Here is a 25,172-nt window from a genome sequence, read left to right on the forward strand (position 1 = left end):
AAAACGTCCATCCATATATCCATCCATTTTCCGATCCGCTTTATCCTCACAAGAGTCGCGGGGGGCGTGCTGGAGCCTATCCCAGCTGTCTTCGGGCAGTAGGCGGGGGACACCCTGAACCGGTTGCCAGCCAATCGCAGATAATGAAACGTGTGCACATGAATGAATAGACAGGTATAAAGACACAAAAGAACCACTAGTCGTGAAGGTTTATCTCTCATTTTACTTTGGTAGGATAGGATTTCGGTACCACATATTGGTTATCAGTCTTCATTGAAGGCTTTTGAGTTCACTGTGACCAGGCTGAATCGTCAAATAATAAGCAAATGATTTGATTCGATGAAAACACATTCCTCCAGAATTGAAACTTGATAAAGACTTAAAGGCCAACAGAAGGTAAGCAGCACAAGGGATGAGATGGATTTAATGCAGAAAAAAAAATCTGTACATTATTGAAAAAAAACAAAACCAAAAAAAACCTCTTGACAGTGAGTTAAATAGCTATGCACAATTTAAGCCCATGAGTGGAAGTCTTGGGTTTTTGCAGCAGCAGCAGCAGTTGAACGCAAAGACATATGGTGCATAATTGACTATTTGCCAATTGCTTGTGTCAACACACTTTCACTGTGTAATCATTTGACAGATTTTAAGACCAATCTAAAAAATGTTCAACATTTTATTTATCACTGCCACTAAAATGCATTTGAGTTCAATCAAACTACAGTAGTCCAAATTACAAAAAGAAGTAGGTGGTTGTGTTACTGTGGTTATGTCACTCTTCCACAAGGTGTTTAAATTGACATACATTTTGATTCTTCGGTGCGATGTCAAGCATTTTCCATATTTTAGTGCAAGTTAATTTGCTTACTTGTCAGCTGAACAACGTGGAATAAATGAGATGCTTCCAGGAGGGGCCATATCTTTAAATACCATTATTAACACGAACCAGAATGAATTCAAGTGTGCGACACGAGGCGTAATTGCAAACCCGATGGAAATCTACTTATCTCAAACAGCGAACAATGCTCATTAATAATAATCTCAGCCTGCTCATTTATTTAGGCTGCAAATGAATCTGAAGGGCAGTGCAGATGACACAAACGCAAGCCTACATATAGTTCTCATACATTTGTTATTTTACTTTTAACCATTACATGTAAAGTGCACGTGTTAGGATAATTATGCATACAGTCTTAAAGGACTGAACCTTCATGGGCAATACTGGTAATACCAAGCAATGCGAAATTTTGACGACTATGACAAAATAGTACGCAGAAAGTCCCTTGTCACCCATCTCAGTTCTTTTTTTTTTTTTTTCTTTTTGAGTTTCTGTGAAAATCACTGTGTCATACAGCTGGATTCCTTCTTTGACTCTGTTTCAATCAATTTCTTCTCCACTTCCACCTGAAAAAAAAAAGAACACAATTATGTGTGACACAATTTGACCCTCTGGGCAATTAATGTTCTAAAGGCAAGGCAAGGCAGCCTTTTTTTAAGAGTGCTTTCATACACAAGCTAACTCAATGTGCTCTACATCAGTGGTCCCCAACCACCGGGCCGCGGACCAGGGTCATTTGGTGCCGGGCCACACAGAAAGAATAAATAACTTACATTCCTTCCGTTTTATTCATTTCAGAATCTGAAAGATATTTTATTTTGAAAAATTACCGGATTCTCTGTTATATCAGTATACAGACAGTATGTCACTCTTGACACAGTTGAATGCGCGCTTCTCGGTCACGTGATAGGTTACCGCATAAAAAAACCAAACGTCTTTGAAAGGTTTTTTTCTCCCACCGATCTATTTCCATCCAAAAGGCAATGTACGAATTGGTCCATGGCATAAAAAAAGGTTGGGGACCACTGATCTAGGCTATATGGACTTAAGTATTGGTACGCCTAGCAATTACACCCACAGCAACAAAAAATGAAAAATAATTTTGTGGAGCTTCATTCAGGGGAAAGGTTAAAACATTGTAAAGCAAAATAAAGATTCAGCAAAAACAAATGGGTGTGACCTTGGTTTATTAATTGAGAGGTGCAAACATTTGTTCATATGGTTCACTCTGTTGCTATTGAAGCATCTTACCTGACAATGATAGCGTGTCCAGCTGGTCACATGTTTCAGTGGCTGGATGTCATTGACCGTGCCCAGTGACTTGACTGTAGTCTGTGACACGACGGCGCCCATAATCTCACATTCCATTGTGATAAAAGGATACCAGTCGCTTGGGATTTCCTGATCAGATCCCAGCTCGAGTTTGCAGGAGAATGAATGAGGGTGGTCGATTGCTGCAGGGAAACAAACAAGGTCAGGGATCCACTTCTTCTATAAAACGGCAAATATATTGTCGCTTTCCAATGAAATCATGCACTGTAACTCGAAATTTGGAGTTTTCTGTTTTCATGCAAAATAAGACAAAAATATCTATATATTTTTTCAACACATCAAATGTTTCATCCAAACTTCCGAAAAAAGTAAATGTAGGTGAATAAAATGGAATGAAAAGTTAATACAGTATACAGTGGAGTAGACCATGTGGTCAGTTATGTCAGTTACTCTGGGATTTTTGCTATTCGTGGGATGGCCTGGTCCATATACCCTACAAAAAGAGAACCTCTGCATTTAACTGAAATATGCTGTTAATTAATTAATGAATTAATTAAGCACTGTTAAAACATACAATATAAATATTTTAACTTTTTTTTATCTGTTAATATGTGAATCCACAGGTCCTGAACCACGGTCTACTGTGAATAATAATGATTATTATTTGCAATTTGACAATTGTGTTTTTTTTATGTGTGTTGTTTGAGGCCGCCTGGAAAAACTAGAGCCACCCACCCACCTCCATTAGAACAGACCTCCAGAGAAATAGAAGTACTAGTTATTGCCATCGCATTTATGGGCCATTGTGGACGCACAAACCAGATTAGTGTTTCCAATCAACATTTTGACTGTAGTGTGTTGAAATTAATTATTTCACTTGGTGGATGCATGGCTCCGTGAAAATTGTCTGTGGTACGTGCGTTACCTGTGTTCTTTGCCGGGAGCCTGTCAATCTTCCACACAACAGCAGAATAGACATTCTCGTACTTGACGCTGCCAACTGACACCTGCATAACAGGCTGAGAGTGTGCAGTGCTGAAGGAGCCCAAGCAGGCATTTCTGTTCATACGGGCCTTCAATGATCTTTGGCGTAGCAAGGCCGCTGTTTGTGTCACTTTGATCCAGTTACCTGGCACCGGCACTCGCACTTCTACATTCTCACACAGTGGATTCGTGTCCGATACCCCCGTGGTGGAGAGGAATGTTCCCGACATATTAAGAAAGGCCTGTAGCTCAACATAAGCCCCTTGAACTGTGACCACAGATTTTATAGAGAAAGGCATTTCTGTGCAACCCAAAAACATCGTCTTGTACCGCATCAGCTCCACCCTACAAGCATCAGGGGGGCAGAACTTTATCAGTCTAGACATCTGAAACTCTGTCTCATTTACACACTTGTGGAAGGAACAGTCTGTGATCTCCATCCAGAGCTCATTGTCATCTTCAGATCCATAGCTCGCATTTGAACGAGACAGGCCTAAGTCGTTTAGGGCAAGAAAGCAATCGCCGACTCCATTCAGGAAAGCGAGACAATGAATTTGAGTGAAGGCAGTCCGCTCCATGACTCCTCCAAACATATCTTGTTGTACCCAGATGTGGTCGGTGATCTGCAGCGACAGCTCCTGCTCCTCGTAATTACGCCTGGGCTGGTGGAGCATAGGCAGCTTAAAGATTTCTTCTTCCATGGAGACCACCAGGTCCTCCATGTCTTTGTGTACAGTGGAGCCAAACTTGAGCAGTTGTTCGACTTCTGCTTCATGATTCACCTCCAGCTTGGGGTGGTAGCGTTTCTTTTCAGTATAAGTGAAATGTTCAACTTTCACTGTGAGAACTTTGCGGGGTTCACTATAATTTTCTAGCTTGAGGTCCGAGAGCCGACACTGAGGCAGTAGCTGGAACTCTTTGAATGGCTTCTCAAGCCCTTTCTCATAGTACATCTGCAGCACACCTCCGGGCAACAAGCGGAGGTAGATCGGTCCCCATTGTCTTGAGGACATGCGATTCTTTTTTTCGGGAATCCTGAGCATCACAGGCCAACCATCTCTTCTGTGGCTACGAAACAACCCCCGCGGGACAAACTGAGAGGGTCCCTCGCTTATAACTTCACCTTTCGAACTGAGTCGCCTCTCGTGTCTTTCTGTCTTTCCACTGTTGTCTGATTCTGCTCGGAGGCCTTCAATTTTGTTGCAAATGAACAAAGTGTTCTGGAGGTGGTCAGGTGGAGGCTCGCTGCCATCTTTGGTCCGTATAAAGAAACGTGGTAGACTGTGGTCGGGTTCAGAGTCTGAGGAGGAACTGCCTGCATCAATGCTGTGTCCAGAGCTGTCCCAGAAAGGGTTCAAGTGTCCAGAGTTCCCCTGGAAAGTGAGGAAGGGGTTTGGTCCGTTTGAGCATAGTCTCAGGGTTTCTGGTGCAGGAGATGGAAGAGAAGTGGGAGATGTGCTGGTGAAGCTCTGGAAGAAGTTGCTTTCCTCCCTGGAGTTCGAGCGAAATGGAGACATTACTCTTGAAACGCCACTTGTGGGGGTGAGAAGCGGCGTGTGACTCGAAACACATGAACCTCCACTGACACTTGATTGGCTTTGAGGAGATTCCAGTGAGCTGTTGAAGCTCCAGGAAGTGTCTCTGATAGGAGGATGCACTAATTTGAGACCATTGGGGCGTGGTAGTGCCGCTTTGATACACCCTGGTGACTGTCCGGGTTTCTGTGGGGAGGAAAGTACTGCGTTGTCATCTTCAAATGTAACCCAGTTTGAGTGATTGGTGGAACACATCGCGGATGGCCCTTCAAAGCAAAAGCTCTGGCTTTATTTTGCTGGGCAGAGAAATTCTTATCTGCAAGAAAAGAAATTAAAGGAAAGAATGAGAAAATCACATACGAGATTAAATGGATATCATGACGTATCTTGAACAGATTTACAAGCGAGCGCAAATTCAAGTACATATATTGAAATGATAAGCCGGATACAAATGTGAACGTATTTGCACACGTGGAAGCATTAAATGACATCAAAGGGATTTTGTGACATGAACCAAGTCAAGTCTGGGGTACTCTCAGTAGCGTACAGTGATATTTTGGTAGTGAGGTGACAAGTGATGCATGTCCGCTCTCAGGTTGCATTGGTGCACTCTAACCTTGCTATTAAAATAAAGCAAGGCAAAGTAATAGCTTTGCATTAAGATGAGTCCATCGTGGTCTTTCCGCTTGAATGTAGATGTGCATAAAGATATGCACTTTGCCGTTATCAAACTTGGGAAAACGACATAGGAATGAACAACATGGACAATAAACACCTGTTTCTTCCAGATTACATCCCTGTGTCTTCTGCCCCTTGAAATCACAAAAGCTTCAATTCCATTTGAAGAAGACCAGTGTGTAAAGCTGCCCCCGTGACTCAACCTGGATAAGCGGAAGAACATGCATGGATGGATGGATGGACGGACAGAATGCAAATGAATTTAGCTATCAACAAACCAGGCAATCAACAGAAAAATACAGGTTTTTCCATGAGTGCATCCCTTCCTGTATATTTCAATGTTTCTCTAGGCAGAATTTTTGCTCACAAATCAGAATAGAAGTGAGAAGCTGCTAATTTTTTTGGGAAAACAAAAGAAAAAAAATTCCATACATTCCTTTGGGACAAACAGCCATGCACACATGAAATGGCAATGTGCTCACATTTGTCTGGACATACAACAAATACTGCCTAAAAGCAAGACCGGCTTGGAAAAACACACCCACAATGTGATGAACCTATGACAAACAACGCTACAGATAAAACGCAAACTATTTCTGAGTCATATCAGCCATATCAACAAGCTAGAACACATAACAGACAGATCGCCAGACATACCCAAGTGAGTCAAGCAGGTTGTAAATGGCACCACTCTGTTTTTTAAATGAGGCCACCCCATTTTTGACATCACAGTCATTAAAGGTGGTTTGTAAAAACTAAGAGCATCATGTGCTGATGGCTGGGCAATTCCAACATGCTCAATCATGTGGCAGGTTAAACCAAGCCTTTGAAAATATGATGAATTCAAATAAGTGGAACAGTAATTCAACGATAAAAACAAACAAAAAAAAGCTTGGGAAAGAACAACCAAATTAGACTTGCATTTGATGGATGGTGATGTGACCACAGTCACTGTTATCAAGTGCAGAGCTGAGAACGTGATGACCCATTTCCAGAAGCAAAGTGTCGACTCATCACTCAGCGAGCAGAAGAGAAACTGCTGCTCAGCACACACAGAAGACACAACATGCAACAAGCATCACTAGTTAGCCGTTATTAAGGCACTTTCATTCCTGTGGTCCACGTCTCTTTCCCACACGCTTAATAAAACAAACAGTGGAAAAATAACATCTCGAGAATGGCAGTCATTTAAACGTTAAAAGTCTAGAAGAGCGGTATAAAACCAATTCTGCCTTTACAATGCGACCGCATAGGTGCGTCAGGCTCAAATTTGGTGGTGCTGAAGCACCCCTAAATAAATCAAAGCACCCCCAAATTTTATGTATGTCCTTTTTTAACAAGCTAGAGATGTCTTAAACTCATGCAGTACTTAGTAGAAAACCAATACTTTAACAACAAAAATACAGTCTCAAAAATGGTTTGGTCCACCGCATCACTCTCACCTCTTCACCAATGAGCCCGAGGCAGGTATGGAGTCTTCCAGTCATACGGAGTAGTGTGAGTGAGTAGGATTACCCGCCTTAAATATGGATACAGTACATAACACATTTCTTAATTTCTACCACTCCAAATCAACATGTTATTAAAATTACCAGACCTCATTTTTGCAGAATTAATCATAGACGACTGTTTATGTTGTTCGATAGAAACTAGCTGACATTTTTTTCTAGGTAGGAAACATTACAAGGAGTCAACCAGTACCGCTGTCTTCACTGAATTCCAATGAGTGAAGCACACTTTTAAATGATGAACTGACTGGATGCCCCTTATGTTGAAACTCCTATTGTGTGTGTGTGTGTGTGCGTGTGTGTGCGTGTGTGTGTGTGTGCGCGTTTTTTGAATGATAAAACGTGAACCCACCCCCTAAACTTCTGCTTCTAGAATCGTCCCTGCACTACAGTCATGCCTTTATGAATGCCTTAATCAGAGAACTACATGAGCGATATAGCGAATTGGCCAACCACCATGTTAAACAAAGTTTCATTTAGTGTATTAAAGTTGACTTGGCATGGTAAACTAAAGAATTAAGAATGACCACTGTAATTTCACTGTGCAGGTGTACCTATTGTTGTGACCACATAATGTGTTTACGTTGTGAAGATAGACAAACGAGCTGGGGGTCCGCAATGTAGTGCTCTTTAGATTGGATAGAGAAACAGTAAATGTCAGGACAGACATGAAAATACAGAACAATGTACAGACTTCCCCTTCCCGATAAATCCAAGCAGCTGAGACCCACGACTCCGACGCCCGGGCTCCCTGTCCCGAACACGCAGGCCGCTCTCCGGGTTCGCTGCATAAGTGCCTTTGTTTTGACTTAGTCAACTATACAATGTTTTCAGTCACACACGTTTCAACAGCAGACAACACCGACTCAAAACACTACGTAGCTACGACTGACAACTATCATCGCAAAAACATTAGCCCAACTTTTACAAAAAACTGACTTTTCCGTGCACTGCAACGTCGCACCAACTATCAAAACTCCAATGAAAACAGCCTCGAATGGGTCTGAAGGCGAGACAAACTTACAAACTCACAAACGTAGTTCACCCGTTGAGGTCATCACTTATGTTTGATGAACGCTGATGTCGGCAGGACGGTTGATTCTCTTCAAAATGGCAGAGAGTGAATCCCGGGAGTGTTAACACTGACGGTCCTCCAACAGGACACTGCAGGAAGGAACAGAGCCGCGCTGCGTTCAGGAATATGGGAAAGGACACACCTCAACTTCTCTTCATATTTGAACCGTTACGACGGAAATTGAACTGAGTTGAAAATGATTTAACTCTTCATAGTATATACCTCATGATATTATTATATATACGCAACAAATTGATTAATTGCACCAGATTTTCAAATAGTGAAGACACTGGAATTTTAGAAAATATTTTCTCAAGAAACATGAAATAGAGCGTATTTGCTTTAGCAGGCCACATACATTGGCAGCCTTTATTTGACACAAGTGCTATACCGTATATAGTAACCTAAAAGATTCAAGCGAATTGGTGGAAATAGAAAGAGAACTTTAGACCCTTGTTTCCATACCTAGAATACATTCAAACATCTTAAATCACTGATGGTAATTTATGTAGTACATTCGCCTGTCATTGGTGCGTGCCAAATTAATGTAGTTGCCCCAAAGTCAGCTGGGATAACCTCCAGCTCCCTGTCACCCTGAACAGGATAAACCAGGGGATAGAAAATGGATGAATGCATATATTACAATAACAACAACAAAAGAGTTTGGAAAATATCTTTAAATGCTTACTGATTAATTAAGGATTGGCCACAAGCACAGGGAGAACATGCAAACTCCACAGTCAGGCCAGAGCTGAGATTCAACGTCAGAAGCGCAGAAGTGAGACAAAACTGCTCACCATTTGTTACCATGCTGCTCTCTCTTCCAGTTTTGGGGAAACACTTTGATAGGACCATTTTCTTGAACAAAGTAAAGTACAAATGGTCGGATTTATTTGCCGTTTATTCTAAATAAACTACAACTGAAATTGTGAGCCAAATCCCTTCAACTCTGATCCTCTTTTTTGACAGTACTTGATACACAGCTAAAATGTATGCATATTAAAACATTTTGTGTGAATTTACAGAAAAGTGAAAGATGCTACATTGGCTAAGGGGTAATTAATTCCAGATTTTTCCATTTTCCTTGTACTTTATGTTGAAGTGGAGAGCATACACAGAACTGTAAAGTGAACCGCATGCTCACACGTATACATTAAATTGCCCATTTCAAATAGCTGGCATGTGCATTTTGAAGCAGCATTGGCATCTTTATGCATGTAGCAAGAGCAATAAAAAGCACTACAAACTACAACAGATTGACAAATCTTTTTTTTTTTGCCAAAAGGAACTGACCCTGTTAAATAAGTCATGAAACTGTTCCCCATGACAAGTTAAATGGTGTCATCTTGTTTCCCAGTAGGTGGGTCTTTGGCTTAACAAAATAAACAAAACACACACAAAAATGTGAAGGATTATACAAAGCCAGCTCATTCTAATGACAAAATCCTCTTTATTCTGATTCGCACACACATTGTGGGCTTTTGAGAAGGTTACACTGTGAGGATACAAGTACAGTACTTTCCATCGTGTGAAAACAGTTAGCAAATCCTTGTGACCCAAGTGAAGACCAGCAAGCAACCACTGAGAGGCTACTGTGCCTTACCTCATCATGTCACAACAAGCCAGAACTGAAAGTGCAGCTGCACAAATGCACGCAGCATGAACCAGCTTGTCAAAGCAACAATTTGAGTCCAAGCAACGACGCATCCCATAATACAAACTTTGAGACACACCTAAAACAAGTAGAGACTTCATATTTTGTGAAACATTTGCACGTTCAGTAATGAATACATGTTATATTCCGTTTATGTGCATTTTTAAGATTGAAACATACAATTACTATTTCAATGCATTTAATAAATGTATGCTTACAATAATTGCAAGATACATTTTGAGGCTGCAACATCCCAACAGGAGGTTATATCCACCAAAAAAAAACAAAGTTAACTACTGTTGTAAGGTAAGATGATCACACCCTCATACGGGACGCTTTACAAGCTACTAGTTGTCCATTTCTTCCATGTAAACAGTTTATCAGTCAGAGGTTCTTGACAGACTTCTGCAAGGACTCTCCAGAATAAGGTATGGATTCAAGTGTTAATTTGTTGGTTGATCGTTGGAAGCCCTTCTTAGCATATGCAGTGTTAGAAGGGTTATTATCATAAAGGCATGAAACAATATGTGCATGTAAAAAGAGCCGCACTCACATTTTGTGTTCAATACGCAGCAAAAACAGTATTGTTTTCCCACACATACACACAACCAGGAAAAACAGAAAGGCTGATTGATTAACAGGGTTTGGTCTTCATGTCAGCAAATTTATTCATTTCCTGTGTTCCACTTGGAAGGCCCTATTCTGCTCTGGCCAAAAAGGTCAAACAGCTTCCAGCACAAAATATGTGGTGCTGTGTCTGGAGGAAAGAAAAGGCCTCTGAAGCTTTGCTTGTGATCTGGTATTGGGTACATGGTGGTCTTAGTACCAGGATGCCACAGTGTGGGTGTGTATTGAGAGGGGCTGTTTTTTGGGAGGCTCCATAGTCTCTTCAAAATGCTCTCATGTTGCCATTACTTTTGGGAAGGGAACCGCTAGCGGCCTTTGTTCTTCTTGGCATTTGTCTGTAGAAGATATATACAGGTAGATTAAAAAAAAAAAAAAACTCACTTTAGGCTGATTTCATAATGCTGAACGGAGGAGAAGTAAAAAGGAAAACACACCACTTTGTGTCAGATTTATGTTAGCAAACTAATGACTCAGGTTTACTTTGCATTCCTTTAAGAATCTAGAAACATGCCAGGTCTGGTTTCTGTCCTTGAAGAGAAAACCACCACCTACAGATCAAGCACATGTTCTGTCCTGCCATTTGGCAACCTGTTCTTAAGCAGGCCAGAGCACGCACACACTCACACACTCAACAGCGGACCTCTTCAACTCAGACCTAATGCCTTTTTCAAATGGCGCCAGCAGGTGTGTTTCCCATCAGACTGTGCAGTAAGCACACTGCTTCCACTGACCTCCGTGTCCATCTTGTAACTGGCAGAATCTTTACAACGTCACGTCTCACAGGCTGAAAACATAACTTAATGTCTCGAGAGACGCTTGAGTTTTCGCACTCCTTGGAGTTTTCAATTGTCTTTTATACCGGATCATCAGCCGAGCTGGCTCAGATCACCATTTAGGGTGCCACTAAATTAAAAAAAAAATCATCTTCAATGTAAAATATAGTAAAACTAGTTATTACTATTAACTCTTAAAATAGAAAAGTTAGCGTAGAGCAATTGCCAACTAATATTACTACAAATTGATTGATCTGGCCAGCGCCTTTCAATACAAAAAACAAAGAAAACCACAACAACAAAAAACAAATGACAATAAAAATATTAAAAACTGTGAAATGGCCCTTTAAACACAATCCTCATTAGCTTTTAATAAAACATTTCAAATGCTCAACGCAACATGAAACAGATTCCCTTTGGGATTAATTTATAACAACTAAAATCTTACCGAACATAAAATGAATAGTCGGTACTGCTTTCAAATTTCAACATTTAATTTGGGATATTATTAATCAAAGAGATGTTATCTGACAAAATAAAGATAACTAAAATAAATGCTCTTCAATTTCTCTTTAAATTACCAATGGAGAGTGGCGGCAGACAAAAACTTACCCAGGTGGCCACATTGGATGGGGCCTGATCTGACTGGCACCCATGTTCTAAGAGTTTCAATTATTGAAGAAAATCTAAAAAAGAAAGAATGGTCCTTCGTGTACCTTGCTGCCCAGTTTAAGTGTGTCGATCTCCTCTCTCTGTTTGCTTAACGTCTCGTTCATACTACACAAATGGTCACTCATCATGCTCAGCTGATCCTCATAGCTCCTCTTGGTCGTGCTCAATTCATCCTGTATGGCACACGACACAATTTCAACTGAGGGAACTAGAGAGTGTAGACTTTGGTGCTTTTGTTGGACGATCAACATACCTGCAGGTGCGTGATGTTTCCATTGGCGCGTTTCATCTCCTCGACAACCGTTTCACGTGATTTCTCTGCAATGGCTAATCTTTTGGCCAAAGCGCGACACTAAAACGATAAAGTTGTTGAAAAATGTTTTGGGTTTTTTTTCTGAATGCAAATATATACGACGTGCCATGCACTGTGAACAGGTTAAGGAACAGTTTATCATCTCTGATACACAAAAGGGATTGGGTCCATTCCCTGCTGCTAGGACACAAACTGCAGAAATAAGATGTCATTAACATTCCAACCGGTTTTTGGGTCCATTAGAGGTGTCATGACACTAATGAATCTTGTACTTGGGTAATCGCCCCCTTTTTGGGTATTCCTTCATAGCAACAATGACTACCCCAGTAAGTGCGTGTGTGCGTCTGCAACAAATGTCCGTGCTGTAAACATGGACAGTGTCCAAACATGATTCCAGGCAGTGCAAATATGGTTTTAAAAAGATTAATTATAGTTTCAAGTCAGACATTTTTGGATGGATGAAATTTTTGTGGTCGACTCACCAATTTTTTCTAGCCTTAGGGTCCATACAGATGATGATGGATTTAAATTATGAGTTATGTGACCACCTGTTTTGGCATGCAACAGACACCCATGGCAGATTTGATTGTGTGAACTAATACTCCTGGTGGGGGGAGGCAGACATTTTGACACCAGAGTTGAGGAAAATGTGTTTTTAAAATCCCTATGCATTAGACAAAGCTGGACAAGCCAGTAACTCATGGGGTGTTTTGATTTAAGACAAAAGATGAGGGCCACATAGAGTCGACTGGTCATCCTCTGCTCCCTGTCCTTCAAATATGTGGAAGGAACGCATGCATTATAAGAAGTTGTTATGATTGATGTTTGACATTGTTCTACTCTGTAAGAATCACTGCTAAAATGACTTATGATGCTAAATGGCTCCAAAAAAGCTTATTCACTCAAAAGCAATTATGTTGTTTTTTTTAGATAGATTTTCAAGTGAAGGCTTCACCTCAGAGTGGAAGTGCACTGCTTTGCTGTCTGACACCTGGAGCTGAGTGGTGAGTTCTCCCACTCTGGTCATGTAGTGAGTTTTTATCAGCTGCTCCCTGGACTCCTCGTCTCCCACCTGCAAACAACACGCAACATCCTGCAATGTTACACTCGGTTTATCCATGGAGAAGACACTGCTTTGAACTTTTTCATATAAATGCATGGCCACTCACATGCTCAGCTAAGGGCACGGTGCACAACATGCCAACCTGGAGAGAGGAGACATAACCACAGCTGTTGAGTAAACTGCAACAATAAAATCTGTACATAGCCTGCCTGACCAGTGAGCCCTGACCAGTTCTGGATTGTAGGAGCTCTGTGAGCCTCTACTAAAGTTTTCTCCTAAGTGCTGCCTCGGCACATTGGATGTCTGAGTTTTATCTCTCAAAAAATGCATGGGAGCGACAAAAACAGACAATGATTGTTCCAGAAACTCTGGCCATGCATCGGAAATTTCCTCTGCAAGATAAAATTAAAAAGTGACTGTACCAGGCTGGTGCACATAGTTTCTTTTGCAGCAGTTTTCTGAGCCGTCTTCACTTCCTCATGCTTCTGTGTCACCGAGCTGACTGCAGACGTCTGCGAGATCTGACCTTCCCCAAGAGCCATAGCGAGCTGCGCTTCCAGGTCTGAAATACGCTGGTTCTCCTTTTCAAGCCGCACTTTCCCGAGCTGAGCTTCCAGAAGCCAGTGCTCTTTTTCCTGCTCAAGACGTGCAATCTTTTCCTGACCCTGCTGCACCTGCAGGAGGCCAGCAGAGCAAAAACAAGAACAGGCAAACTAAGCCAGCCAAGCACAAAAATTAAGAAGCGGATGGAAAAAAATGAATCCAGCTAGCCTGAGCTTTTTTTTCAGCAATTTCTAAAACTGCAAAACAGTGTACTCAACTTGAAGTGGCAATTTTCCCCATCTCAACCTCATTCAAGACAGTCACATAACACCTGCACCTCTATGCAACCAATTTTTAGTGACAATTAGAAGAAGCAGCTTCATACCTGTTGAGTGAGACCTTCTCTACTCTCAGTGGAGCTCGTGAGTATCCGGCGATTAGACAGCGCTTCCCTGTATGGAACGGACTGTGGCCGGGGCTAAACGCAAGTAGTGACAACAAATAAATGATGATGTAATAGTAGTTTACATTACATTTCATGACTAAATGTGTTCCTGTATCTCACAACCGCCAACTACTGACGCTATAATAAACACATTGTTAAATAGACATAATCTAAATATAGCTCTGGACTGAATTAACACAGTAGTATGTTGAAAGCTCTTCAAATTAATAAGAAGAGGCTGGGAATGCTTACCTTTTTGAGCGCATTAATGTAAGCAGCTGCTTTCTTTTTGTTGGAAAGCATTATCTCAGCTTGTATAGGGTTAAAGGCTTCTGTGTTTCCTCTGGGACTGTAGCCCGATGACGTGAAGAAATCCAAGTTGTTGCTGAAGAATGTGGCAAGCTGCAAGAAGCCACACATATGATGCCTTGTAAAATTCAACCCTGAGCAGCCACTTGAGACAGAAGGCAACAGTGATGGGTAAAATAAATGTCTGTGCAGTTAGGATTTCTCCTGCAGAGATGCTCAATCTCAAAATGCTCGATTCACACATCCTGTGCCAGCATGTGTGCAAGCTACCGCCCTGGGCCTCTCATCAGACACGTCTTTATTCAAAAAGAAAAATCGTTTATCGGTAAGTCTAGCTGGGGAGCAGCTGCAAAAACTGTGATTTTTGACAGTAGCTTTGAAAATGTAACTGCTGGCCACCTGAGTTCTGCCTACAGTAGCAATTTAGCATCATGACACCAACTGCTGTCAAATCTCGACTGTGCATCAGAAGGCATAATGTGTTGCAAGCGCGAGAGATGAATCTTGAACCAGGTTGCTGATCGCCCCCTATTGGCCGTACCTTGCCTGTGCTGTTGGTCAGTGAGCCGAGGGAGCCCAGCAGACATTCTGTAGTGGTGAAGAGTTTCTGTGTGGCGGTGGGGAGCTCCTGCTCTAAGCTGGCCTTCTGGTTGTAGTGCTTGGACATTTCTATGTGCACGCATGAACACACACATGCGGAACAGTAAGAAGAGCAAGAGATGTATCTGTATTGTGACCAATTCGAATCAAATTTCCAAATGAATGCAATGTAGATGAAGAATGGACACGTATAGGAAGTGTTGATAAAAATTGCCGAGCCATAGAGTTAGTGACTGAATTTAACTACCTAAGCAATGACAGTTTTATATAATAAGTTTTGTTATTTGGGGGGAGGAGGTGTTGTTATTATTGGCTTGTATCAACCAAAGAAAATGTGATGACACTAAAATAAAGTAATGGTCAAGGGGTCTGCTGAATCCAAACTACAGCTGCACGATGCTCAGTTTTTTTTTGTTTTTTTTTATCAGCTTTCTTATCCAACAGCGTAGCACAGACGACTTGCACTGCTTACATAAACAGGAAGGCTATGAACAGAGAGTTCATTTACAAAAGTAGAGCCAGGTTGCCAACTTAGTGATTTGATTCCTATATTTAGTGACTCTTCTGACCCCTCAAGTTACTGACGAGTGAGTGAATTCCCATAACATGAGTGGAATGATTTTCACAATGTCAAGTCAAGTACAACTTTGTCAAATGTACCCTGTTTGAAAAGAAAATAGCGATATAGACATTGCAAACGTGCTTACTTTGGGTGAGAGGCAGGATACAGCCTGAACTGATTATATGAAGAAACATTGGCAGACAATTTACAATGAAGACAAGGGCCTGGCTTCACCAGATGTCATGATGAGGGCAGTAAGGGAAGTGAAATTAAATAACAACAACCATCCGGAGCACTGCCAACGGCAGATTAGAGAGCACTTGTAAGACACTGTTATTGGAGAAGTAGTCTTCCCATCTCAGCCATTTGGTTATGTCAAAAACTAGCTAGTTTCTCAATCACTGTTCTTGTTGCTGAATTTATACCAAATGAACATGACAATCTTATTGTTTTCTTATGTACACTATTCTGTCTGTCAAAGTTAATACCCAATTTACATTTTCTGTTGGATCCCATCTTTTCATGTAGCTGTTCAGACTACAAAAACAAATGCGACTTTTGACATGAACAGAATGCTGTCCGTGAAATGATATGCATGTACACAATACACGACATTGAATGACAATTCATGTCCACAAAAAATGTCACATGGTGCAGTGTTAACCGAAGTAAATACGGTCTCGCACCGAGCGCCTCATCTCATTTCTCTATTTGCAATGTACAAGGTGCTCGCTCCTCAGTTTTACATGCTGATGCCTGCCATCAGAAACTCCATTTCAGGTACAAATGAGATGATCGCGTGCCCAAAATGAGGCAACTTGACTTCACCGAGTGACCATGTTTTCCCATTCATTTATTTTATTTCCAGGTTTTATCGGCATATTCAGGATTCATGAGGCTCAACAAACAGTGAGTGGTTCAGGCAATTATGTGACTCAATCTGTTGTGAACAACACGGACATAGAGTTGAAACGGCTGCTTACCTTTAACAACATCATGAAGACTATGCAGGCAAGCCGCCAGTTGGGTGAAGACGGCAGAGGTGCTACTTTGTGGCATTCCATCCTGACGAACGCCTGAGACAAAAAGTGCACATTTATATGTAATTTTTTTTAAAAGGACAAAATTATGAAACAGGTTTGAATAATTCATGTTAACCTACTGGGAAAGGTCAACAGGTTAATGTAGTTCTGTATCTTGTCAAACACTAAAGTCACTCTCTTCACATCATTCTGTAGTTCCTGGTTCTTTACTGTAAGGGTAGCAGTGCAAAGTGGTGTCTGGCACTCCTCCTCTAGGCTGGGAGGGAAAGACAGTTAAAAAAACATCCTCCTCCACTCTCTGCGGTTATCGCACACATGCAAGAACACCACTGACCTTTTTAGTTGATAAGGGAGAAGCTTTTGTAGGAAGCGGGTATATGTGGAGAAAATGTCACTGAAGTTCTTCAGCTTGTCCACAGTCTCCTACAATTCAACAAGATAAAATAGATTTTGGTTGGAGACAAAGACAGAGGACACAACAGGTCTTTGTAAAAGCACCTCTCACCAGAACTGTGACCGTGTCCTCTGTGATACTTTGGTGTAACTGAAGAAAACTGTCCTCCAGGGGGCGGACATACACTGCATTCTCATGCAGATACTGAGAGAACTATCAAGAGACAAAGTTTGCTTGTTTGGCATGAGATGCCGTGTATGTTGTGTATGCTTGCTATTATACTAACCTTCTGATTCAAAGGGGAAATGAACTCAATAGAAGAGTCCAGTGGATAAATGTGGACTCTCTGCTCAGTGTAAGAATGGAAATTCAGCAGACCAGCTACCAGGTCCTGAATGAAGCTCAAGGCTTGACCTGCCACATCCCGGGCTTTGAGCTGAATTTAGAAATAGAGGGGGGAAACAAAGATTCAATTAAAACTACAGCATGTGATAATTATCAAAACAACACTCTTGATGTTTGAGATGCAAATCAAAAAAGAATAAACAACACTTTACGGATGAGTCCGTCCCCTGAACACTCACCTGATGTCTTCGATTGTGTGCCGGCACATTTAGACTGTTGTAGTCACTAAATTCTGGAGAATTGGAGGGACAAGGAAGATGGTTCAATGAGCAAAATATTCCCCTTTAGTGGTCCTAAATTCTAAGGGGATTAGGACCAACTACAGGAGGTACTCGGTTTCCGACAGCACCGACATATGACGTTTCAAGCTTATGGCGGGCAATGAACTAGCACAGATGCATAAAAAGAATACATTGTCTTGTGCCAAAATAAGATTTTTGCATTGCACAATGGGCACAAATTGTTTTTCAGACAAATATTTACTGTAATTGTGACTTTACTAGACCATTAGCGTAGGGGATGAATCAGCTTCGGCAGGTTCCAACTTACAAATTTGTTTGTTAAATCGTAAATTGAGAAGCCATTTTACATACTAACTGACAGAAACTGTCTTTCTCCTGCATTAGTGAGAAAAATTCTTTTGGTAAACTTTCATTTTTGAGTGGAAAACACTCACTGGTGTCGTTGAAGGGCACTTTCTCCTGGATGACGCTGCTGCTTTGTTTCAGTTGTCTGTTCAGTTCTGACTGGCATCGTCTTAACTGCTGCTGACTGCACACAAAAAAGTTCAACAGAACAATTTGTTATTTAACCAGAGCCGAGCCATAAATCCTTGATGGAACTAAAAAAAATAAATAAATAAATAAATAAAAACAAGGAGACGTACCACTCCTCTGTTCTCAACCTGCAATCTTTTCCCTCCCTCTCCAGAGTCTGTGTTTTAACCTAGAAGGAGGAACACACAAAAACGTTCATGTCTACTTACAATCGCATGATGATTCATCACCTTGGCTTTTTGTTCAAGCTCATCCTCACCTCCAGTCGCGCCTTGTCACTCTGCAGCCTCTCAATGGTTTCTGTGTACTTTGTAGTAAGTCCATCCACGACAGTCTGGTGGTGTTGAGATTCTCGCTCCAACTCCTCTAGACGTGTCTTCATCTCAGCCTCCTGTCTCTTATGCTGCTCGTCTGCCTCGTAAAACTAAAGAACACAGGAGAAAAGCTAATTTGCGCAGACTCCTCAGCATTTATGACCTAAAAAATACAAATCTCTATTAATTGCACATTACCTGAATGTGAAGCCTCTCATTTTCTTCAATCTTTTTCTGCAGGTCCTCGTCAAAAACACTTTGTGTCTGCACACCATGGTGTGAAGGAGAATCTCCTTTATTCTTAAAGTGGAACAACAAAAGCATTTAATCATTACTATCCGAATGCAGGAGAACAATTTGTTGAGTGTTTGCTGAGATTAGGTTTGTCGACCTTTCTAATGTAGTCGGACAAAAAATCTCCATCCTTTTCCTCAAGCCATGACCACTTGAACGTGTTCCTAACACTCGTCTATTGCACGTATGTCAGCTTGCCTGTCTGTCTACCTGTTTGAACATTGCGCTGGAGCCGTACCTGACCGATCACGCATGAATTAGTATACACAAAACGCTATTTAAATACTCGACATTCAATGATTGATCTGCCTTTTGTGTGCACACGTGCACCCTTTGTGGCTTCCGTTCTCGCCGAAATGTCGACATCTCCGAGATATGGCAAGGCCATGAGAATGCGAGGGGAAGGGTGTTACTGTTACTAGTGTTCATGCCTCAACATGGCTATGCTCGTGAAAGCAAAACAATAAACTCAAACGTGTGTTCATTCAATGTTGTCAACTAATATCCGGATTAATTTTAGGCAATTTTTCCTCAATTTTCCAGAGGAAATTTCATGAAAATTTGAAAATCCGGAGGACTTTCATCTCTATGAGATAAACAGTTACCCTCAAGCTACTGATCACAAAAATAGGGATACGATTTTGGTCTCTAGCACATAATTACAACACGTCTGGCAAACAGTTCTGAGATTGGGAGACCAAATATCAGCTCGGGCCATTTTGTGTGTTCTATGTATATTCTCCCCTTGCTTATGTGGGTTTTCTCCAGTTACACGCACACATCCCAAAAAGGCGAATTCTTGATTAACTGAAGAATAAATTGTCAATTGGTTTGAATGAGAGAATGAATGGTTATTTGGTGATGTTACTCATTCAACACATTTATGGGATTTTGAAGGGCAGCAGTATTTCTGAACCTTTTCTTTCTTTATATGCTATAGGCAGAAAAGTAGGATATGCATAATAACAAACTACAACGAGAAAGAAAGGAGAAGTTCGATTTTCAGTACTTAATTTTTAAACAGTCAAGGGCAATACTGGTGCAATTATATAAGGTGCAGTATTCTGAAGAAACAAAGCACTTATTAGTCGTGCAATCAGACTGCTTTTGATATCTATCTAGTCTTTCATTTTTATTTCGGTGGTATTTTGGTTTGTGTCATTCCAGAGCATCTTAGTTAATTTTAATATTCAATAGCAAGCAACAGGATTGTTACAGGAGCTGAACAATATATCAATTTGAGTTCCGTCCCCATGATCACCTTTCCCCTTTTGCCCTTTGCTTCACTAGCAGCCAGCTCCTCTTGAAGAAGCTCCACCCTCTTCGCCAGCTGCTGGTTTCGAAAGCTGAGGCTGTCCATCTCCTGCTCCTGCTTCCTAAGGCTCTGATCCTTCTGTTTCAGTTGCTCCTGATAATAGAGAACCAAGCACTAAAAATGGAATAATGGTGCTGCAAACATTAGGATACCCTGATAATCACTAGCCTCTTTAACACAGAGCTCATGCCATATTTCTGCATAAGGGTCTTCATTATTAAATGTGTGACAAAAAGTGGTATCTGGTATGACAAGAAGGAAAAGCAGGTCTTGAGTGTCACAGAACCATCTTTGTACTCCCTCAACCCAGTTTCACCAAACTTTGGCTAGATCTCTGTGTAAAAGCGCTTTTTTGGGCACTGCAGTAAGCGCGACAGGACAGTGGTAAATATTTGAGCAGGCAGAAAATTAATGCAGAGATGCACAGTAGGGCTTTGTGATTTGTCTTTTTTTACTTTGAGCGATGCAGAGTTGGCCTGCTCATCAACAACTGCCTTCTTCAGCACCTGGTTCTGGGCACGCAGCTGTGAAAGTATAGACAACAGGATAAAATGAACTTCATTCCTTTTTTAGTGGGTGCTATTTCAGCAGAAGGCACACTTGTTGAAAACCCTGAACAATACTAGCACAACCGGCTGTGAGGGACAACTACATCGTCAGCACTTCCTGAGTGTGATATAGCGGTTCACTAACTGGTTCATCCAACAAACAGGAAACAGCACACACTGACCAAGGGCCATGCAGTCAGCTGACATGGAAACAAAGGGCACATAGAGGAATAAACAGCCATTAGTGCCATTTAGAACTAATTTAACCATCGCGGAATCCTGAAAGGGAATGACTACATGATATTGTGTGGATTTTAATGTCTAAATGTAACATTACAAGACACCAAACACACTAATTCAAGCAAATCAGTTTTGTCAACTCAAGTATTTTAATATTATAATCAAGTATGCTGTTTAAATAAGAGTTTGAACATTCACCGCAATGTGATGAGACCTATCATTATTTTTCCCCCGTTTTAGAGGACCACACAATATGAGACGAGAGAAAAGAGAAATGTATTTTCAAAGACAATCTTATGTGCTGCAGTTAAATAAAGTAAGCAAAATGTCAGTTCAATGTCATTAGTTATCAGTTATTTAAAAGTGTAAATGTTAGCACGAATAACCAACAGTTAAAGCACATTCCTACACTTACTGAGAAGCAACAGTGGGTTCGTCATAAAACCTACACGTGGTGCACTTGATTCCTATAATATTGTAAGGAGATGCATTTGCATGTTAAAGGTTATTGGTAAATACGCTTTATGATTTGGTCACAGTGAAGTTGTCTCGTTGAAATGATCCATTGAATAATTTCGCACTGACTAGACATGGTGAAAAGCAAAACATTAGTAGGTATAGGTGCGGAAAAAAAATGAAATCACATCTCAGTATCTCTTTAGCGACAGTCTACGTATATGGAATAAGATAATTGACATGAAAAGGTTACTTTACCTTGGAGTACTCCTGTGCCAACCTGCTGTATTTGGTCTGCAGATCCGTGACATTAGCCATAATTAATCTAAACTCTGACGCGTCCTAAAACCGCGTGCGATGTTGCCTTCTTCTGCGTACGAAATTATTTCCCAATGAACTTGAGCAAAACTTTCCACTCGGCTTAACGGACGCAATGAGTGATAAAAAACCTCGGCTAGCTCAGGTTAACAAGTCTCCAAATAAGACGTTCTTGCGAGCTGCTTGTTGCACTACAATAAATAATTTGCAGTGCGCACATCGCTAAATGTGAGAACCACAATTTTCAACAACGTGGTTATCAGATTTACGCGATGTAAATGCGGATGTCCTTCGAACTTGAAAAGGGATGTGTTTGAGTTAGCATTATCAGCGACGACAGCACGTAGCAGCTAACTGGTTAGCAAAGTAGCAAAACACAAGCCGGTGACACCAAAGAGCACACTAATAAAGCCGTCGCGGAGTTATCCGGCACACTACTCTCCACGAATACTGTCAAATAGGAGGGGTAGCTGTTGTTACATTGGCAAATAAAGCCTTGACAAGCCAGTCATCAGCAAAAATACTTTCATTTTTATTACTCCTCGGCAAGCCTAACAGGCACAAACTCAAGGGTCAGAGTTCAAAGAAAACGGAACTGCTACGCAGTTCTTCTTAGTGTGCCCTCTTGCGGTTGGAGGTATACGGCGAAGGCCAAAAACAACAATTCTTCAACGAGAGAGAGAGACAGAGAGACAGAGAGAAAAAAAGAGAGAGAGAGACAGAGAGACATAGAGAAAAAAAGAGAGAGAGAATACCATTACCTCTTCATGACGATAAATCAAGAAGTATTTAAAATTCTTTCCATTACTTAAGTTTTTTTGTGCGTGTATGTCTCTCTCTCTCTCTCTCTCTCTCTCTCTCTCTCTCTCTCTCTCTCTATATATATATATATATATATATATATATAGATAGATATTTAGATATATAGATATACAGTATATAAATTGTAGGGGCAATACAATAAGGTGATTATACATTCATTGTGTATCTTTACTGTATCAGGTTTTCACACCGATCACGGCCCTCTGGCCTGCAACGAAAGTAAGTTGACCCCTGTGGTCTCAACCTGTTTAGCACACAAATGAGCTAATGAAAACTTGAGTGGGATTTTTGTTCTTTTGCAGTCGAGTGAATTTTCTTCTTTTGCAGTAGAGTGAATTTAACTTTTGGGCTGATTTCTTGAATTCGTTTTTGAATTGTTTTTCCAGGAACATTTTCCCCAGATTTTAGTTTATAACAAACTAAATTTATCAGTATTTGATGAAAGATGATCGATTAAAAAAACAAAAAACATTACCTCATGCAGATAAGTGGAAACCAAGCTCATGCTAAGCCACTACTTTGTGAGTTGGCTATGAATCTCTGAACCGTACTTTCAGAATTTTTTATTTTTTTCCCGCGTGTGGTGATGTCTGGTTTGTTCAGATTATTTGTTTATAAATTAAATGCGGTCACTTCATTTTATTTAAATTGCCAATAGTTCCTATATGAGAGTATATGAGGGGGAGCAAAAGATAATGTTGTATATGGCATTAAAGTATTTGTATCAGACAAAACAAACCTCAAAAGGTCGGTGTTCCTCGTTTGGTTTGTTCAGTGAGGATTATAATTGGGCCTGTTATATACTCCCAGAATGAATGAGTATATTCTATTATGTTAACACAACGTCCGAGATGCCATCAGGGAACACAAATGATCCAAAATTGAATTTGAATTGAAAGGAAGGTGATATTATTCGACAGGCGCACACTAAAGCCTCATAGAATTAGTTTCTCACTGATCAACTTTTCCAACAAAGAATTTTGGATAGAAGGTGTTGTTGAACATCAAAAGATAGTCTAATAATTACATGACATCATTTTGACTTGAAGTAAAATGGCATGTTGCTAATGCAGCCCACACTGGTCGAAGCCTTGCCGATTCATTTCCTCTAATCCAGTAATCTCTTCACATGGTACACATTTAACCAGTTCTACAATTTAAATCTTGTTGAATGCTTCAAAATACTTTTATGTATCAGTGAATATTCTTCAGCAACATAAGAAGCATCCTTTGCCACTTTTGTACGTGGAAAACCGACACTGCAGCCAGTGGCTCCAGCATTGTCTGGTTGCCTGGCAACTGTCGGCGTGGCGTGGTTGCCAAGGCCATGTGTGTGTGGGGGGGGGGGGGGGGGGTGATGCTGCTCTGATTTCCAGTTGAATTGAGGCAGTCAGTAGGGAAAAGCCCCCACCTTCCTACTTCCAGTTCACACACAAGACTCTATTGAACAATAGTGCAGTACCAATGGGCCCAAGGCTCTTGATCAGTGTCACCACTGTGCTCACCCGCCTGTCCTCTATGACAAATTAACTTTGAGCAAAGCGTGTGTTCAGGACATATGATAATGTAGCCATCCCTGGGATGATCCAGGTTAATGTGAGATGCAATTCTGGCAGCCTGCCATGTTGGAAGAGTGAAATAGGCAAGTAGAATGAAGGAGGCAGTGTGTGGCGGCAGAGTCACACACGTGGTACTGATCACAGATTGTGCAGTCAAAACACGACTATAACAGCCAGACTTGGTGGGAAATATTTGCCAGCTGTGACATGCTAATGTGAAAACTGAGAAGGCTGCCACATGAATGGCTAGTTCTAGTTGAAAAATGGGCTATGATTAGCTTATACGAGTGCTCTGGCGCTCACAGCAGGTGGCAACATTGATCAGGAGCAAGTGTAGACTACTAACACACTGGTGCCGCACTAGAAGAAAAAAGTGCTCACTCTGTTAAGAAGAACAGTTTTTTTTTTTTATTAATAGTTTTGTAATACCATTTATAATGCAATTGCATATCTTTGGCGAAAATAAATCTTATAAACATTTTATCAACAGAGGTTAGCATACAAAAACCAAAAATGTGTGTCGGTCCGAAAGCCATGGCAGACACAAACTGATACTGGGCTGGCAGTTTTTTGTTTTGTTTTTTTTTTTTGTGTTGTTTGATTCTTTTTTTTTTTTTTAAACCAATGCAACTTAATCACACCCATACAGCAGCTGCAATATTCTCAGAAAAACACATGACCAATATTCAATAAAACCTGACAAGCAACAGAGCAACCCGTGTCATGTGTGGCATTAGTCTTGTGGCAGCCCTACATGGTGTGTTGTTTCACTGAGAGCAACAGAACCTTCCTTTGACAAGTGCTACAGAAAGAGTGAGTGATAATTCTCTTTATCGGGGTGGCGAACCTTTTGGTGTTTTGGAGGCCAATTCTGTTTTTACAGTGTTCTCTGAGGGCCATATCAAATTTGTTAATAAAACTGATCTTAAAATCGAACAAATGTATTTTAACACATACCACAAAATATATTATCTATGATGAGAATTTGTCTGTTAAATATTATGGGCTTCCTCTGAGGCCTTAATTGCTCTCCGGACCGGAACCCCACTCATGCTCAAAATGGACTGAGTGTCTGCAACGACACGAGCAGCCTGGGGACTGCATTGGTCAGTCTGCTCCAATCTCCAGTGATCACAATAATTCAAAATTCTTGAAAGCATGACATACGAGGGGCAGTAGTCTTCTTTTAGTTAGCTGGAGTTTAAAAAACAAACAAAAAAAAAAAACCCCAATACAC

At 41.0% G+C, this 25,172-nt stretch overlaps 2 protein-coding genes across 6 annotated transcripts; both read right to left on the reverse strand.

The window, feature by feature from the left end:
• Positions 1 to 192: 192 nt before the first annotated feature.
• On the reverse strand, positions 193 to 8,007 carry ston1 (stonin 1). Of its 4 annotated transcripts, XM_019870453.1 has the most exons (5): positions 7,840 to 8,007; positions 6,229 to 6,346; positions 3,036 to 4,945; positions 2,090 to 2,292; positions 193 to 1,404 (listed from the first exon to the last, which is right to left on the reverse strand). In XM_019870453.1, the coding sequence occupies exons 3-5, from the start codon at positions 4,882 to 4,884 to the stop codon at positions 1,339 to 1,341; spliced, it is 2,118 nt and encodes a 705-aa protein (XP_019726012.1). In that variant the 5' UTR covers positions 4,885 to 4,945; positions 6,229 to 6,346; positions 7,840 to 8,007; the 3' UTR covers positions 193 to 1,338. The 4 variants fall into 4 exon arrangements, with proteins under 4 accessions (XP_019726012.1, XP_019726013.1, XP_019726011.1 ...); XM_019870454.1 differs by lacking the exon at positions 6,229 to 6,346 and having other exon boundaries at positions 7,848 to 8,007; XM_019870452.1 differs by lacking the exon at positions 6,229 to 6,346.
• A 1,313-nt stretch (positions 8,008 to 9,320) lies between these two features.
• On the reverse strand, positions 9,321 to 22,145 carry ppp1r21 (protein phosphatase 1, regulatory subunit 21). 2 transcript variants are annotated; one of them, XM_019870450.1, is made up of 22 exons: positions 21,495 to 22,144; positions 20,448 to 20,516; positions 19,939 to 20,085; positions 18,582 to 18,683; positions 18,329 to 18,493; positions 18,180 to 18,238; positions 17,970 to 18,064; positions 17,473 to 17,525; positions 17,175 to 17,324; positions 17,000 to 17,101; positions 16,829 to 16,917; positions 16,614 to 16,750; positions 16,435 to 16,527; positions 14,831 to 14,958; positions 14,233 to 14,382; positions 13,921 to 14,013; positions 13,415 to 13,666; positions 13,099 to 13,134; positions 12,885 to 13,001; positions 11,870 to 11,968; positions 11,661 to 11,789; positions 9,321 to 10,506 (listed from the first exon to the last, which is right to left on the reverse strand). In XM_019870450.1, exons 1-22 carry the CDS (start codon positions 21,552 to 21,554, stop codon positions 10,477 to 10,479), a joined length of 2,355 nt encoding a protein of 784 aa, XP_019726009.1. In that variant the 5' UTR covers positions 21,555 to 22,144; the 3' UTR covers positions 9,321 to 10,476. The 2 variants fall into 2 exon arrangements, with proteins under 2 accessions (XP_019726009.1, XP_019726010.1); XM_019870451.1 differs by lacking the exons at positions 9,321 to 10,506; positions 11,661 to 11,789; positions 11,870 to 11,968; positions 12,885 to 13,001; positions 13,099 to 13,134 and adding an exon at positions 12,003 to 12,291 and having other exon boundaries at positions 13,574 to 13,666; positions 21,495 to 22,145.
• Between the last annotated feature and the right edge of the window lie 3,027 nt (positions 22,146 to 25,172).

The sequence above is a fragment of the Hippocampus comes genome, unplaced genomic scaffold, assembly GCF_001891065.2.
Source record: "Hippocampus comes isolate QL1 unplaced genomic scaffold, H_comes_QL1_v1.1 scaffold76, whole genome shotgun sequence".
NCBI lineage: Eukaryota > Metazoa > Chordata > Actinopteri > Syngnathiformes > Syngnathidae > Hippocampus > Hippocampus comes.